Raw genomic sequence first — 17,397 nt, forward strand, 5'->3', positions numbered from 1 at the left:
ACTGAATACTTGTTGCACATAACACCAACACCTTAAATTCAGGATGATTAAGGCTAAATTTATTCTTTTCCCTCAAATCATTCTCCTGATTTTTCTATCTTTCTCAATGGCGCCACTCCTTCCATTCTAAACTTGGGGTCAGCCTTGATTCTTCCTTATCCTCATCCAATCAATTGTCAAGTGCTATTGATTCAAATAGAATTATATCTTATTGTTCTCTTCTTTTCTGTTCTCCCAGTATAGGAGAACACATAGATCCATATGGGATCTATTTCATAAACATTTGCTGAACGTATGGTAGAATTAAGGGAGGAAGTGTGGATAGTCGGCTTTGGAGCCAGGAAAACTGGACATCAAGAACATCTCTGGCACATACTGACCATGTTACTCTAGGCAGTGAATAAAGCCCTGGGTCTGGAGTCAAGAAGACCTGAATTCAAATTTCTAGCTACGTGACTCTGGAACTCTGGACTTAACCCCATTTACCCCAGTTTCCTCAATTGTTAAATGAGCAGGAAAAGGAAATGGTTAACTACTCTTCATCTTACTAAGAAAACTCCAAAAGGGTCGCAAAGAATCAGGGATGAACAATAACAAGACCCTGGACAAGTCACTTCACATCTAAGCAGTTTTCTAAGAATCGATTATTTTCTTTCTAACCTTTTCCCACTAGAATTTAATGGAAACCTCCCCCTTTTTCAGAAAAGCAGAGTCAGACTCCAACATTATCCAGTAACTGAATAGCGGAAAAGCTGCTTAAGTCCCAAAGTTTAAGTTACACAATATACTTGAAATGTATGAAGATAATACGGTATTCAAACAGGCTCTGGGGAATCCTTGTGCAAAGCAGTGAATACTTAAGAAAAACAGACAATAAGTCATATTTCTAATTTCCTGAGTTTGGGTTTTTCTAAACAAAGTTTTCTTAGACAGAACTATATATATTAATATCTACTTTCCGTTGTTTCCTAACCCAACCCAATAAACAATTCTATTTTTATTTCCCAAATCCAATTTATATTATATTATATAATACACTAGAATTATCCTTAGCTAATTTTCTTGAGTCTTTAAATTTTTTAAATTCTCTTTTTTCTTCCTGTATGTATTTTTAAAAGGAAAAAGACTTTCTTTATCCAAAATCCTCTAAATTCGACAAAACCTAGTAGAGTTTTATTTATCCTGTAAGCATGATAGAGTAAGTCAACGAAGCTGATGGGATATATATGATACTAAAAATTCAGTAGAAGGCACTGTACAGTGAGACAAGCGGAGACAGCAGATTAGACCCTGACCTCAGGGAGCTTACAGTTTAGTTAGGGAGGTGAACAAACACACTTGAGAATAATTACAAAGCTACAAATTAGCTACAAATCAGTATTTTGGTGACAGTTTGCAAGGGCTGAAGGGATAGAGAGCAAGGAAGAGATTGGAACAGAGGGAGAATTAATTAGGGAAGAATCTTGCCCCTTATTTAGTGTTTTATGAATGACAAAAGAATACCATCTACTTTTAAAGCAATCTAACAATATCTATATATGCTAACAAATCTGAAATATCCAGAGTTTCTCCTATTGAAGCAATACAAAATAATGGTGAAATGAATGTACCCATGTACTTTGTATGTGCATAAGCTCGTGCATGTAAATGCATGGAGAAACACACATGCAAAATGCACGTTACACACACACACATGCACACACACACGCACACATCACTAGCTACTGGAGGGGCTGAGATGCACAATGCTCTGTGTGTCAGACTGGGACAAACCTGCTGGAAAGGTCTTGTCTGGGCTTGCTGTCTGAGGAGCCGCTGTTGCTGCTGCTGCTGCTGCTGCTGCTGCTGCATAAGTTTCATCTGGATCAGTTGCTGCTGGGATGTGATTGCATGGATGGAGGGAGGCTGCATCATGGAACCTGAACGTCTCTGCAACATGTTTGAAAGGGCTTGCTTTGTGTTGGTGGGGACAAATGAACCCGTGGGATCCAGTCGGGAGCCACCTAGAAGAAATTAAACATGTAGGGAGCTTTCTCAAGATCTTGTGTACCAGAGCAACACACAAATCTCTACAACCATGCTGACTTGTTTTGTCAAACTTAGATTCAGGAAGAAATTTGGAAACGAACCAACAAGTTAACATCTAAACACAAGTTTATGGGTTTCTGTTATTTTATAACAAAGCAAGAGCCCATTTTGCAGAAGTGAAAATAAGGGATGGGGGTGAAGGGGACAAAAGGAATAAAGGAACTAAGGTTAGCCTAGGTGGTTCTGGGACTAATCAGGGGTTTTTGAGAATTCAAACACCACAGTTCACCAGGATTCTAACTTTACTGTATGTGTGTGTGTATATATATATATATATATATATATATATATATATATATATTTTTTTTTATGAGTAATTTTTCAACACTGACTCTTGCAAAACCTTCCGCTCCAACTTTTCCACTCCTTTTCCCCATCCCCTCCCCTAGATGGCAGGTGGTCCAATACGTGTTACATATGTTAAAGTATATGTCAAATACAATATATGTATGCATATTTATACATTTATTTTGCTGCACAAGAATGATCGAATCTAGAAAGAAGGTTAAAAAAAACCTTAGAAGGAAAACAAAAATACAAGCAAACAATAACGGAAGGAGTAGAAATGCTATGTTGTTGTTCACACTCATTTCTCATAGTTCCTTCTCTGGGCATAGCTAATTCTCTTCATTACTGAACAACTGGAACTAGTCTGAATTATTTCATTGTTGAAGAGGGCCACGTCCATCAGAATTGATCATATAGTATTGTTATTGCCATGTATAATGATCTCCTGGTTCTGCTCGTTTCACTCAGCATCAGTTGATGTAAGTCTCTCTAGGCCTCTCTGTATTCCTCCTGCTGGTCATTTCTCATAGAACAATAATATTCCATAACATTCATATACCATAATTTACCAACCATTCTCCAATTGATGGGCTTCCACTCAGTTTCCAGTTTCTGACCACTACAAAAAGGGCTGTATTCTAACTTTTTAAAGACTAAGAAGACAAGACAATGTGAATACCAGATAGAGTGGGAAACATCATTTCACGTTAGCTCTCAGTTTAGGAAATATCCTATTATTAAGGAAACACTTCTCTTACATGTTCTCCACTCTCGAATACAAGAGATTTTCTTCCTGTAATTCCAAAATATGCATTTACAAATTTACTTAAAGGTACAGCCCCACTCTCAAGTTGACTAGTTTCCCTCTCCAAGATTTAACACAAGCCTTACATCCAACGGTGTGAGGTGGAACTTGAAAAACTAATCTAAACTTAGGTGACATTAATAGAAGCAGAGGGGATAGGAACTGCACCTGTGATTTCAATGGTAAAGGATTCCAGTTAAAGAAATATTTTGACCTTTTTTCGTTGTTGCACTTTAGAGTCTTAGAGCATTGTCTTCAGAGATTAAATAGAGTCATAATGTATCCATAGCAGGATTTGAATTCAAATCTTCTTAGCTCCAAGGTCAGATCTCTATCCACTATATCACAATGCCCCCAGAAGCATAAAATGAAAAAAAAAAAGTTCAGCTGAACTCTGCCCAAGTCAGAACTCTAGGCAATGCATTTGAGGAAGGATACGGACTGGTCGTATCATGTCCGGAACATGAAGAGCAGGCTGTGAGAGGAACTACTAAGTGATGCAAGAATTAAAAGACTATTTTATCCCAAAGAGGCATCTGAGGAAAAGAGGGAAGTAAAGGGTGGAAGATACAATCAATCAATAAACATTTATATCAGGCATTTGGCAGAAATGAGAGTCCAGGGGGCAGGAGGAAATAAAGGAACTCAGGTTAGCCTATGTCATTCTAGAAGTGATAAAGGGTTTTGAGAATTCAAATACCACATAACTTTTTAAAGGCTAAAAAAGCAAAGGCAGGGGGAATTCTGCCTTATGAAGTAGAATGAGTCTCACCCATAAAAATACTATTCTTATGGGGTTAAACAATAAAGATCACTATTAATCAGTGAAATAATCAACTATGACAGAGAGGGACATTCCATCAAGAAGACAGAAAGTCTACCTATGACACTGGGGATACAGTGCCCTGCCCACACAGTTTGGAAGGTCACACCTAACAGAACATCTGGCTTCGGAGAGCAGCAGCGAGTCATAGAGCAAATTGCAGAATTAATAGATTTTGGCTAAATGTAAGAAAATTTAATAATAAAAAAAAAGCTTTATTAACAACATAAGCTGTCCCCAAAAAAAAAAAAAAACAGAATGGTCTCCCTCTAGAAGGGAAGAAATTTCTCCCATGGAAGGTCTTCAAGCAGATGTCTTTGAGAGGATTTTTATATGACTAGGACTAGCTGATAAGATCTGGAATTTGATCCAGGCCATAGGTTTGAATTCCAGACTTACTACCTGGAATAAGTCATTTTAAAAAATATACTTCAGGTTCCTTTTCTGTCAAAAGAAGATCTTGAAATGATGTGAATCAAAGCAATTTCAATAGACTTGTGATGGAAAGTGCATCCACATCCAGAGAAAGAACTATGAGGACTGAATATAAATCAAAGCATAGGATTTTTTTTCCCCTCTGAGGTAATTGGGGTTAAGTGACTTGCCCAGGGGTCACACAGCTAGTAAGTATTAAGTGACTGAGGCCAGATTTGAATTCAGGTCCTCCTGACTTCAGGGCTGGTGCTCCACTATACCAACTAGCTGTCCCAAAGCATAGAATTTTTTTTTTTTTTTTTTTACCATTTTTGTGGTGTTGTTTTGCTTGTTTTTTCCCCTCATTTTTTTTCTTTTGATCTGATTTTTGTGTGTGTGCAGCAGGACAAATGTAGAAATGTTTAGAAGAATTGCATATTTTTAATCTATATAAGATTGCTTGTTATTTTGGTGAGGGGGAAGGGGAAGAGAATACTAGGTTTTATGTTCAATGTTGAAAACTATCTTTGAATGTATTTAGAAAAATAAAATGCCATTAAAAAAAAAGAGGATGTTGAACTAGCTATTCTCTGAAGGTTCCTCTTAGTTTTAAATCTATGCTCATACCATCTCTGAAGTCCTTTCTGTTCTAAGATTCTGAGAATCTACTATTCCATGACAATATCACCCTGAATAAGTAGTAATTAAATAATCCCTGGTTTTATGGCAACTTTTAAATATAGGGCATTTATCATTAATACTCTGAAAGCTAGTGAGTCTAGTTTAGACTTGGCAACTAAAGAGCTTTATTAATGAATGTGTGCATAAAAAGTAAAAGGTTTGGCTGTAAGGCATAATTAACAAGCAAATTTTTCATAGTTTAAAAAAAAAGAAGAACTTTCACATCAATCTACCATGTATTGTATATTTAGGTTGATTTATTCAATCTTGCTTCTGACTGGTGAGTCAGAGAAAAGGATTAATCATAGAACAACAGGCTAAGCAACATTTCAAAGATTTTGGCCAAAAAGTTCTGGCACACCCCAAAACCAGAAGTAGACAATGTGTTAAAAAGAGAACTCAGCATTTCTTGTCTCCTATTTTTACAACAAACTTCTCACAACCCTGAAAAAGAATGGCTGAGCCTAATATAATCAGAATTGCTTAATATCACATGGCACATGTTGCCTCAGAAAACACCTTCCACATTTTTGAAGTTTATCTACCTTATGAAGTAGAATGAGTCTCACCCATAAAAAATACTATTCTCATGGGGTTAAACAATAAAGATAACTATAAATCAGTGAAATAATCGACTATGAGAGTTATTATAACCAATAGTCAGACTATTAAGAAGAATGCTGAATAACTGTCCAGAAAAAACCTAAAATTATACATTTTTAAAATTGTGGTATGAAAAATCTGCCCAAGTTATTGAAAAATTGATAAATGCAAAATCAAGTAAGTTTAAAGTAAATTTACTGGTTTTCCATTCATGTAAATATATATGGAATATTTTTCCTTTAAATACTATGAGTCAATATGGGAGAGAAATAAAATTTAAGCTCTACTTGAAAGCATCTTAACTGTGCTTTGTTCTAAAGATGACATACACCAGATAATATGTATGATCTCTTTCATTTATACTCAATTCTCATCTGTCCAAGTTATTAAAAAATGATAAATACGAAATCAAGTTTAAAGTAAAATGAACTGGTTTTCATTCATGTAAATGTATATTGAAAACTTATTTTTCCTTTAAATGTACAAAATACTATATTCGCCAATATGGAGGAGAAATAAAATATAAGTTCTCTCTGAAAGCGGCTCAACTGTGCTTTGTTCTAAAGATGACATACACCAGATAACATGTATGATCTCTTTTATTTATACTCAATTCTCATCTGCCCAAGTTACTGTAAAATCAAGTAAATTTAAAGTAAAATTAACTGGTTTTCATTCATGTAAATATATATTGAACACTTATTTTTCCTTTAAATGTACAAAATACTATATAAGTCAATATGAGAAATAAAATATAAACTCTTTCTGAAAGCATCTCAAGTGTGCTTTGTTCTATAGATGATATACTCCAGATAACATGTACAATCTCTTTCTTTCAAGACCAATAGCAAGATATAGCATACACATAAGACTTTTATTTTAAATAAAAGGAAGAGGGATCCTAGGAGAAATTCTGGTGTTCTAAGCAATAATGTCAAGATTTCAAAATCTGTACTTTTATTTAAAATAAACAAATTCTATGTGAAGGGAATATTATGGCCTTTAATAGCCATGTATACAACTCCTTATTCCTTGGAGTAATTATTCAGAAATTTGTGGATTTATATGGCTATTTCAGATCTACTGAAGAAAACAATAATCGTCTGGGGAATGGAGGAAAAAACCCAAACCTCATTGATAAGCAACACACTCTTGCTACATCTTTCACATACCTGGTGCAAGTGACTGATTCTGCAGGAAGAAGCCGGGCTGTTGCGGTTGTCCCATGATGTTATAGCCCCACAAAGCCGACTGAGGGTGGTGCATCATTTGTGAGGAAATTGGTGAGTAGTTGGGAGGCACTCGGTATATGTTGTTCTGTGGATATTCCTTCAACGTACATGGTAAGAAGAAATGTTATTATAATTCTCATGCTACATGAATAATGTAGATTTTTCTTACAAAGTTATTTGAGACACATCCTCTTGTAGGCTGTACAACTATTTTAAGACCTAAAGAGGAAAGAAAATGCTAGTTTGCATGCTCTCTGCAAATCTCTCCTTCTGTTTCAAAAATCAGCTGAAGGGAAAGATTTTAGTTAAAATATACTGTGTTTTGACCTGCTTTTAGAATATCAAATGACTGACAATGAACCTAAGGCAGAGTGAAAACACAGCACTCAATTACTAACTCCAGCACTGAGAGCAATTCCAAAGAGATCTAAAACTCATCTCAAATTTTCTGAGCTTACAAAGCAGGGCCCTATTCAACCATCCCTAATGTGGAGCAACGTGGAAGCAGATGAACATTGCAAAAGGTAAAATTAAAACAACAAGGGGAAGCAAATGCTAAAAAAATGTTTTTGCTACTCTCCACTTTTTTTTAGCAGTTTGATGACATTCAGAAAAAAATAATTGTATAAGAAATTAATGTTGAGGTTTTGACAAATAATCAATAGCTGTGATCAGTCAATATCACTTTGTTATTGTTCAGCTGTGTTTCACTTATGTCTGACTCTGTGATCCCATTTGGGGTTTTCTTGGCAAAGACACTAGAGTGGTTTGCCATTTCCTTCTCTTGTTCATTTTACATTTGAGGAAACTGAGGCAAACAGGGTGAAGTGACTTGCCCAAGTACACCCAATTAGTAAAGTATCTGAGGTCAAATTTGAATTCATGAAAATGATTCTTCCTGCTTATGCCCACATGGCAGGTACCTAGGGCTAGAATTCAGGTTCTCAATAGTCAAATCTGGTCATCAATTCTGCAATGTACCAGACAGTCACCCAACAGGTCCTTTTGTTTAGTGCTGTTTAAATTATAGGGAAACTCTTTGATAATGCTGGTGTCAAGGGCACAGATGTTTTAGAGCATGTGCTTTAACCACTATATCAGGAATCATAATTCATGGGAGATTTGAGTAGATCTTCTTATACTCACATCAACTCTTGAATTTGATTTTGTCTTTCGCTTCCTTCCCTTTGTTTTCTTCTCCTCATCGACTGTAGTTTTTCCCTGATCTGACAGCTCAGCTGATTTTCTTTCTGGTTCCTGAGAGACTGGAGTGGCTGGCTCTTCATCTTCCTCCTCAGGAGGCAGAGGGAGAGGCTCGAGGTAGTAGCTTCGGGGCTTGGGGGTAGGGTGGGTGTGGTAGAGGAGAAGATGATGCTGTTCCTCATACTTGATCACTTTTCTGTCCACTCGAACGGTCCCAAACCAGGCCCAGGAGAGTGGAGCTGGATTTTTGTGACCCTCAAATAAGTCCCATGGGGATACTTTCTGTTTTGTGGACACTTGGAGACCCTAATTAATTAAAAAAAAGTCTATGAAGCTACCAACTAAAACACACCACACATAAGTTAAAAGAACAATATTTCATTAAATAAATTAATACAAAATATAATCAATTTTTAAAAAAAATTAAAAAATAAATTTTAAGGCATAGTCTCTGTCTCCCTTCAAATTTGAGACAATAGGGGCTAAGTGACTTGCCCAGCCAGGATTATCCAGCTATTGAGGTCATATTTGAACTCAGATCCTCCTACTACCAGGACCAGTGTTCTGTGCTTTATGGAATCTCCTAGCTGCCCCACTACTTAGGGCAGATCCTAGTCACACTTTAAATCTGTGCACATGCTCTAATACTACGAAGCCCTGCCACGATCTGTCTCTGCACTTTACTCTGCCTATCACTCAACTTTTCCTCCCGGCCTCTACCTCACCTTTGGTTGGACTTAACCTCCACTTCCAGCCTCACTGGCATCTTCTTTGCTCCTTACTCAGAAGATCCAGTCTTCCATTTCTGTGCTTCTGCAGCACCTTCCCCCATGCCTGGAAAGGCTTAACTCCTTAGCTCTCTCTCACAGAATCCCTCACTTCCTTTCAAATGCAGCTCAGACACCATCTTCTGCCTGAAACATTCCACTGGTACCTTTTCTCCCAAACTGCCTTAAACTTAGGTGCTCTCTGAATATTTATGTTTATTAACTTTATATTTATGATCTCTACAGTTTTACACCTATTTGTCATCTTCCTCATTACAATGTTTACTCCACTCCAAATAGGGAGAGACTGTATTATTCTTTGTATTCTAGCACAGTGTGTGGTACACAATAGGGGCTAAATAAATGCTTGTTGATTATCTTGTTCATTAGCTATCTATAGAAATTATTTAACTATCTAATATACAAAATGACATTTAAATTTTTTTTTTGAAACAAAAATGAGCCTATTTTCTCACCCCACCTTATTTCAGTGAAAGTACTTCCAAAACTACAATAAAAATGTTTCTCTGTCCACTTAAAAACAAGGGGAGACCATTAAACAACTATGGATTCATTTGTTACTTAGTTTTGTCAGATGCCCCAGTACCATCAGAACCAAATTTCCTTTAATTTCTTTCCATTAAGTTTTGATTCACATCACTACAACTCCTTTTCAGAGCACAAACCCCTTTCTGCCAGATCTACAGAATGGCTTATGTTAAGTCTGGAGAGAAAAAAAACAAAAACAAAAAACAAAACACAAAATGATTGATATTTTCCTTGTTGAGAAGTCTGCAAAAGAATTTGTCCAAAATACAACAAAAAGAATATACTCATTATTTAGAATCACAGATTAGACCTGGGAGACAGAATCTAATCCAGTCCTCTCATTTGCTAAGGAGTAAACTGAAGCCCACAGATCTAAACTATCTTGCCCAATAAGTAAGTGGAAGAGTCAGGAGTAGAAATCAGTTCCCATGTTACAAATCTGTCTTTCTGTATTTTAGAATACTTAACTCAATGCCTTAAGCTCTTGAATGTTTGCTGATTTGATAATAATGGATCCTGGTTGATTTCAAGAAAAGTTTGATGATAAACTCTCCTAATATCTTGTATACAACTAGAGTTGCTTATTAATTTTATGCTATTATTTATAGACTTTCCTATGAATTTGGCTGATTTTAACATAATCCTTGGATCTATTTTTATCCGAGGAATTAACAGCATTATTTGACAGTCTTATGACAACATACATTTGTCTAAATACTCTTCACACATTATTTTATTTTATCTTTACAAAATACTTGGGATAAGGCAGCACAACATGAGTTCTGATACATAGTGGTCTGTGACTTGGAGCAAGCAAGTCAATTAAAACTCTCATTGTCCTAGTTTTCAACATTTACATGGAAAACCTTGGGTTCCAAAATTTTCTCCTTTCCTTCTTTGCATTCCTCTTTCCACTAGACAGCAAATAATCCAATATAGGTTAAACATGTGGAATCCTACTATACATACTTCCACAATTATCATGTTGCACAAGAAAAATCAGATCAAAAAAGGAAGAAAAATGAGAAAGGAAAAAAAAAGCAAGCAAACAACAAAACAGGTAAAAATACTATGTGATCTACACTCGATCTCCATAGCTGTGTGTGTGTGTGTCTGTCTCTCTCTCTCCTCTCTCTGTCTCTCTCTCCTCTCTCTGTCTGTCTCTCTCTCTCTGTCTCTCTCTGTCTCTCTCTGTCTCTCTCTCTCTCTCTCTCTGTCTCTCTCTCGCTCTCTCTGGTTGCAGATGGCTTTCTCCTTCTACTGGAATTAGTCTGGATCACCTCACTGTTGAAAAAATTTCTAGGCAATACTTTAAGACTTTCAGGTAGTGGGGCAGCTAGATAGCTCAGTGGATAGAGCACCAGCCCTGAAGTCAGGAGGACCCGAGTTCAAACGTCTCAGACACTTAACACTTCCTAGCTGTGTGACCCTGGGCAAGTCACTTAACCCCAGCCTCAGGGGGAAAAAAAGAAAAAGAAAAAAAAAGAAAAAGAAAAAAAAAAGACTTTCAGGTAGAGATGGAGTTTCCTCACCTGGGAGTTTCTTATTTTAATGACATCACTGGCCTAAGTCCCCATCTCCAAAATCCCTATCAGATCAGATATTATTTCCATTTTCCAGAGAGAAAAAACATGAAACTTAGATGACATGCTTGTGAGCTTTCAGAGATGGTGACTGTCAGGGAGATAACATTCAGAACCAGAGCTTTCACCTCCAAACCTTTACGGCTTCTCTCTTTATCTTCATCCTCCCCATTTAAGAACACACACAAATGGTCCAAATGTCTGAGATTTAGCCACTTCCCCATTACTGAGAAATCTACAGATTGAAAACGGAGGGAATAAAAAAAAAAACCCAGGGAGAAGAGGGTTAGCTTCTGCTGCCTACTGAACTAAAAGACTTCATCAATTATTTAGGACAGCCTTGGGTTGCCACATCCAAAAGTAGCTGCCTTTCACAAGCCCAAGGCAAAGCTGGAAAAGAAAGAAAGACTGGAGAGATATATTTAAAGAAAACATTTACTCTTGCCTGTTTCTTATCTATGGAGTCAAATCCTGCGATTTTGTTGCCTTTTGTGTCAATCAAGGATCCCATCGGCTCACAAGTGATGACATCACAGGTCTGCTTGGGCAAAGGCAGCAGCTGGCGAACTTTGTCGATACTCTCTGACCGCTTGTCACCCAGCTCTTTCTAGAGGAAAAGAGAAGTGAAAGGGAGCTTTACAGGGATGGCCGAAAAGAAATGAGGAAGCATCCTTATGCAATATTTCCTTTTCCTCTGTATGAATTCTTAAGAGCTTTATTTTATACTCTATTACTAAATAATTGTATGTCTCTGTGCATGTGTTTTGGGCTGGGGGGGGGGAGGGATGGGGAGGACACAGTTCTGTTTTGATTTTTTTTTTCCATTTCTTCAATTCTAGGCAAAAAATAGTAAATGGATAAAAAGCAAGGCACCCTTGGCCACTAACCAGCGCAGGGGCTGAGAAATCAGGATACAGGAGCTGATCCCCGAAAAGTTCTCTCACAAGCAAGGGCACTTGGTGGGTAAGGCAGCGGAGCGTTTTTATTTTTTGGGGGGGAGGGAAGGGTTGTTCTTTGGTTATGGTTCTTATTGGAAGTGGTAATTTTGATGGTTAATGAAAGAAAGCTGCTATCAGAATTTTCTAGCAACATGATCATTTCTCATCAGATGCAAAAGCAGTACCATCTGTCTAGAGCTAATTTTGACTTTCTGCTTATTTGTGTAGTTCTTAAGGTACCTTCTGAAAAATTTCTCATTACACTGTAAAAAGAGAAATACCATCCAAGGTAGAATCTTGATAGTATCTGAGGGACAGGCACAAAATTCAAAGCATGTATATTTTTAATCATTTTTTAAAAATAAATGGGATAGAATAAGAATTATGATTGACAAACCTACTTTTAATTTCTTCACGAGATTCATGTAGGCCCTTTTGTTTTCTTCAGCTCCACCCTGAGAGGAGCTTGACAGGTCAGAAGCTAAGGTTCCATTGATCAGGACACCCAGCATGTCAAGAACTGTGGTGAACAATTCACTAGGAGCAGGGTAAAGATGAAAAGTAACAATAAGAAGTTTCATCTCAGAAGGGTAAACAGGACACTCAGAAGTTAGCCAAGCATTCTCAACTGCTTTCTCTCAATGCATAGATGTTTTAATTCCCAGGAAAATAGGTTGTTGCAGAATAAAAAGAATACACTATACATGCAGGAAGAGAGATTTGAAATGATTAAAAAAAACATACTTGTTAGTCTGCATGTCAACAGTTCCTGATGTAATTATCTGAAGGAGCAGAAGTGCCCAGTCTGTGGTCCACTGGGTACTTCTTTGCACAGTGTCAAACATTCCTCCTACCTAGAGTGTAAAATGCAATAGAAATTTGTATTACAGATAACCAAGAGGGAGCACCACGGCTAGCACTCTCAGGTTGACTGGCTGTCCTGCTCTCTCCCTGGCTTCCCTTTCCCCATCGGATTCTTACGTTTTGGAAAATATGAGATAAGGTATCGTAGAGGAGAAAATGGGAGATCAGTGTGAGCTAAAGAAAAGTCTGGCTTACAATTTTATCATCAGTATCTCTTGGTCAGAAAAGACTGGAGCTAAGCTAATGAAGCATTTCGATGCAGCCTTCCTACTCATTTACAGCCAGCAACCACCTCCCTCCTTCCCTTGAGATTGCCTGGCATAGGATACCGAGACACCTGGTCAACGGCAGACTAAACTCATTGCAACAGCTTTCCATTGTAGGAACTAGCACCCATTACAATGCACTCTTCAGTCAACCCTTTCTGTCACCTTCCACTAGATTGAGTTTAAGACCCCCCAGGGCAGACAGTGTCTGAAACCCCTGATGTGGTCCCACTAGATCAAGCTCGAGACCCTCAGGGGAGACAATGTCTGAAACTTCTGCTGTGGTCCCACTAGATAGAGCTTGAGACCCCCAGGGGAGACAATGTCTGAAACCCCTGATGTGGTCCCACTAGATCAAGCTTGAGACCCCCATGGCAGGCAATGTCTGAAACTCCTGCTGTGCCCTCCTAGGAAAGAGAGGCAACTCCCCTCCCTCAAAAAAAAAATCTACAAAGGAACAAAGAAAATTGATACAAAGAGATATATAGAATAAACCACTTTGTATTACAGTCAGTATGGAAGACTGGAAATGAGAATTATTTTCATCTGGCTAATTTCTAATTTAAGTAATGAGATAAAGAATAGTCCAAATATTTCTCCTACCAAATTAAGACGGAGTTGTAACGCCTCGTGCATCATTTGTCTTGCTTTAACATCATCCTGGTAACGTTCTTCTCTCCAGTTGCTTAAAATCTAAGATTGAAAAACCAATGTTTTGTTTTGTTAGAACTGCATTTTCCTCTCGTATAATACTAAATTTTTCTTTCACTGTCCTCCAACAGCAAACTCTAGACTCTATGCTGAATTGCTTTTATTAGAAAACAATTCTTTTTAAAAATAACAATATTACTCTCATAAGCTCCATGTCTGCTTTTATTTTCTCTCAGTAATTTGCTTTTGTCTCAGCCATTCTTCCTCCTCCTTAATGTAAGGATTTGGGTAAATTTTATCGCTTTTTGGAACGAGGAGCAGGGTCAGGTAGAGGAAGCGAAATTCAAATTGGTCACTTTCACTCCCTCTTCATACTTCAGATACTAAGGGGTTTTTGCAATTTTTTTTTTTAAGGGCAGGGGAAGCAGTAAAGAGAAAAACCAAGGTTTCCAAAATGTGGCCTGTCCAACATTCTTTCAGGAGGCCTGCAGAATAAACACTATTTTCATAATAATACTAAGAAGTTTTTAGTTTTAAATTAATGGGACCAGTAAGTGGTGCAATGGAACAAAGGCTGCGTATAGAGTCAGAAAAGCTCAAATCTGGCCTCAAACACTAGCTATGTGACCCTGTGCAAGTTCCTGGGGTGCCAGTCCCAGATAAGTCGTATAGTATAAAGGGACCCCCAAAATTGCTGGACTAAAAGGTTGCTTGTTATCTAATTCAGTCCCAAGTGCCACATTATCCCTTCCAGCATTAGCAGTGGGAGAAGCAGATCTAGCTTATCTTCTGGGAACAAGATTTGCTAGGAAGTGATGGAGAACCTTGCTGACCGGGTTCAAATCTTGTCTCTGACATGTTGGGAGGTCTGACACTGGGTCAATCTCCCTAAAGCAGTGACCTGCACTGGCCGAAGGAGGTTCCTCACCCCAGTGAAATCAGAAGTCCGGTCCCAGTTCTGTATTAGTCTATCCAGAGACACAGTTGTATTTTGTGTTTAATCAAGGATCATATTCTTGAACCTTCCTAAACACAGTAGAGAGTTAATGCATTCTGGAGAGTTTCCATCCACTATATGCTAAAATCATTTTCAGCCATGTCCGATTTTTTGTGATTCCATTTGGAATTTTGTTGGCAAAGATACTAGATTGTTTCACCCCATCTTTTTTCTTGTTCTGTTCCAGAATTTGTTTTGAGGTACTATTTTATAATCACTTGGAAGTGAATATGGGAGAGTTACCGCCCTCCTGGTTCTTGGAAGTCCCTCTCCTTTGGTGTTTTTTTTGGCAGGGTTACTATAGTAATTTACCATCCTTCTCCAGTTCATTTAAAAGTGAGGAAATTGAGAAAACAGGGTGAGGCAATTTGCCCAGTATCACACAAGTAGAAAGTGTCTGAGGCCAGATCTACACTTAGGAGGATGAGTCTTCCTGATTTCAAGTGTGTTCTGGTGTAGAACGATGATGTCAAAACCACAATTTATTCTCTGAGAATTTGGATAATGTTAAGAATAAAATATAAGAATATAAATGTTAGGAAAAAAAGAATATAAATTTGATAAGGAATCTAACAGAGTACATAAAATAGATAAAATCAGACAATTGTAGAAACCACATACTCAAAGTGCACTGATAACTACAAGCAGCCTTTTTCTTCAATCACTGTCAAATTAAGGACATCTTTATACTTTTTAAAAATAAAAACTTAAAAATTTTTTAGGACTGCTGCTCCCAAGAATATCTGGAAATGCATTATAGATGAGATTAGGATTTTTCCCAAAATTATCTGGGACCTAGAGTATTTCCCAATTCCTTATCTTGCAGAGAATGTCTAAGCTATAATTCCTGTAACATGAGATACAACTTAATTAATTGAAAAAGGACTGAGAAAAGGTCATTAGATCTGGCAAAGAAAAGGTCACTGGGAATTTTAGCAAGGGTGGTTTGAACTGAATGAGGAGGGCAGAATTCAGGTTGCAGTAGGATTTAGAATGAAGAGGAAGGAGAGGGAGTAAATATATATTCTTTGGTACTAAAAATGTCAACACCCCAGATTCTAAGATAATCAGAAGACAAGACAATTCCAACAGACTGGGGATGGAAAATGTCATTTGTACCCAGAGAGAACTAAGAAGATTGAATGCAGAGCAAAGCATACTGTTATCACTTTTTTGGTTATTTTTTCATTCTCCTGGTTTCTTCCTTTTGTTCTGCTTTTTCTTTCACGACAAGGATGTTGTGAATGGAAATATGTTTTAAAGGATTGTATAGCAATTAAGGATTGCTAGTTGTCATGGGGGAGGGGGAGATAAAGGAGAGATGAAGAAAAACATTTGGAACACAAAATCTTTTTTAAAAGAATGTTGAAAATTATCTTTACATCTAATTGGAAAAATAAAATACTATCAAGAAAAAGTTACCTAGTCCAAGCAAAAAATAAAATAACTCAATTCGGAGAACAAAAATAGCATAATCAAAATAAACATCTCATGGGACTAATTCTCTGCATTAATATCTGGAAGTGAATTTAGGAGATGATCAAGTCCAATCTCCTTAGTTTAGAGAGAAGAAGGCAAGGGAGGCTCGCTATTATTTTAAATAGCAGTACGATGTGAAGTAAAATCAAGGGTCCTGAATTCTTGCCTAGTGCTTTATTCAAAATCCCACCTGCCTGCTTCCATGATGATTAAGAAGCTTTTTGATGGCTAATTTAACATTTTAATCTAAAAACTAAAATTTTCAGTGATTCAGCTCCTCTGAACCAGATCATCTGAGTTATTAAAATTGTGGTTCTAAACCTGTTAAATTTCAGACCATCTTCATGAACCTTTTTTAGGTGATTCCATTGAAGTGAGAAGAAATAAACAGAAAGGCATCTTTTAGGCCTCCATCTACATGTCATCATCTTACAAATAGATAGAAAATTGATTTTTCTTGTGCAGCATGATAAATGTGGAAATATGTATAGAAAAACTGCACATATTTAACATATATTGGATGAGCTGCTATCTAGGAGAGGGAGGGTGGTAGGAAGGGAGGGAGAAAAATTAGGAACACAAGGTTTTTGCAAGGATGTATGTTAAACTATCTTTCCATACATTTTGAAAATAAAAAGGTATTAAAATTTTAAAAACCACACGTAGATCAAACTTTCCTTCCATCCACATGATGAGCTATATTATCTGATCATTAAGGATTATCTGCAGTTAATATGATTAATCAATTCATTACCAATTTGATTAATCATTCTTATTGCTGAGGTTATCTATAAATGGAATCAAACTGAAATCAATCTGTATCAAGTTGCATTATGGTTTAGGGTTGTAAGCTAGGTAGATTTGTTAGCAGAGTATTTTAATTTTACTCATTAAAATTACAATGAACTACTCAAATTTTAAAAGTATTTTTCTAACTTTTATATTTATAACATTCTTTATAAATATTATTTTATTCGATCCTTATAACCATCCTGGGTACTAAGTGCTATGATTATTCTCATTTTACAGATGGGGAGTGATTTGTTCAGGATGATAAAGCAGGAAATGTCTGAGGCTGGATTTGAACTCAGGACTACCTGCTGTAGTTTAGCTGTTTTCAGTTATATCTGACTGTGACCCCATTTGGGGTTTTCTTGGCAGAGATA

At 37.0% G+C, this 17,397-nt stretch overlaps 1 protein-coding gene across 5 annotated transcripts in view; it reads right to left on the reverse strand.

The window, feature by feature from the left end:
• Positions 1-17,397, reverse strand: part of MED12L (mediator complex subunit 12L) — a 560,363-nt gene that overhangs the window by 34,715 nt on the left and 508,251 nt on the right. For all 5 annotated transcript variants that reach the window (XM_074298321.1, XM_074298320.1, XM_074298318.1 and 2 more), the window contains 7 exons: positions 13,708-13,797; positions 12,719-12,828; positions 12,376-12,511; positions 11,482-11,643; positions 8,081-8,443; positions 6,875-7,031; positions 1,774-2,003 (listed from right to left, as the gene is read on the reverse strand). In XM_074298321.1, the coding sequence (XP_074154422.1) occupies positions 1,774-2,003; positions 6,875-7,031; positions 8,081-8,443; positions 11,482-11,643; positions 12,376-12,511; positions 12,719-12,828; positions 13,708-13,797 (1,248 nt within the window). The remainder of the gene's footprint in view (positions 1-1,773; positions 2,004-6,874; positions 7,032-8,080; positions 8,444-11,481; positions 11,644-12,375; positions 12,512-12,718; positions 12,829-13,707; positions 13,798-17,397) is intronic.

The sequence above is a fragment of the Sminthopsis crassicaudata genome, chromosome 3 (assembly GCF_048593235.1).
Source record: "Sminthopsis crassicaudata isolate SCR6 chromosome 3, ASM4859323v1, whole genome shotgun sequence".
NCBI lineage: Eukaryota > Metazoa > Chordata > Mammalia > Dasyuromorphia > Dasyuridae > Sminthopsis > Sminthopsis crassicaudata.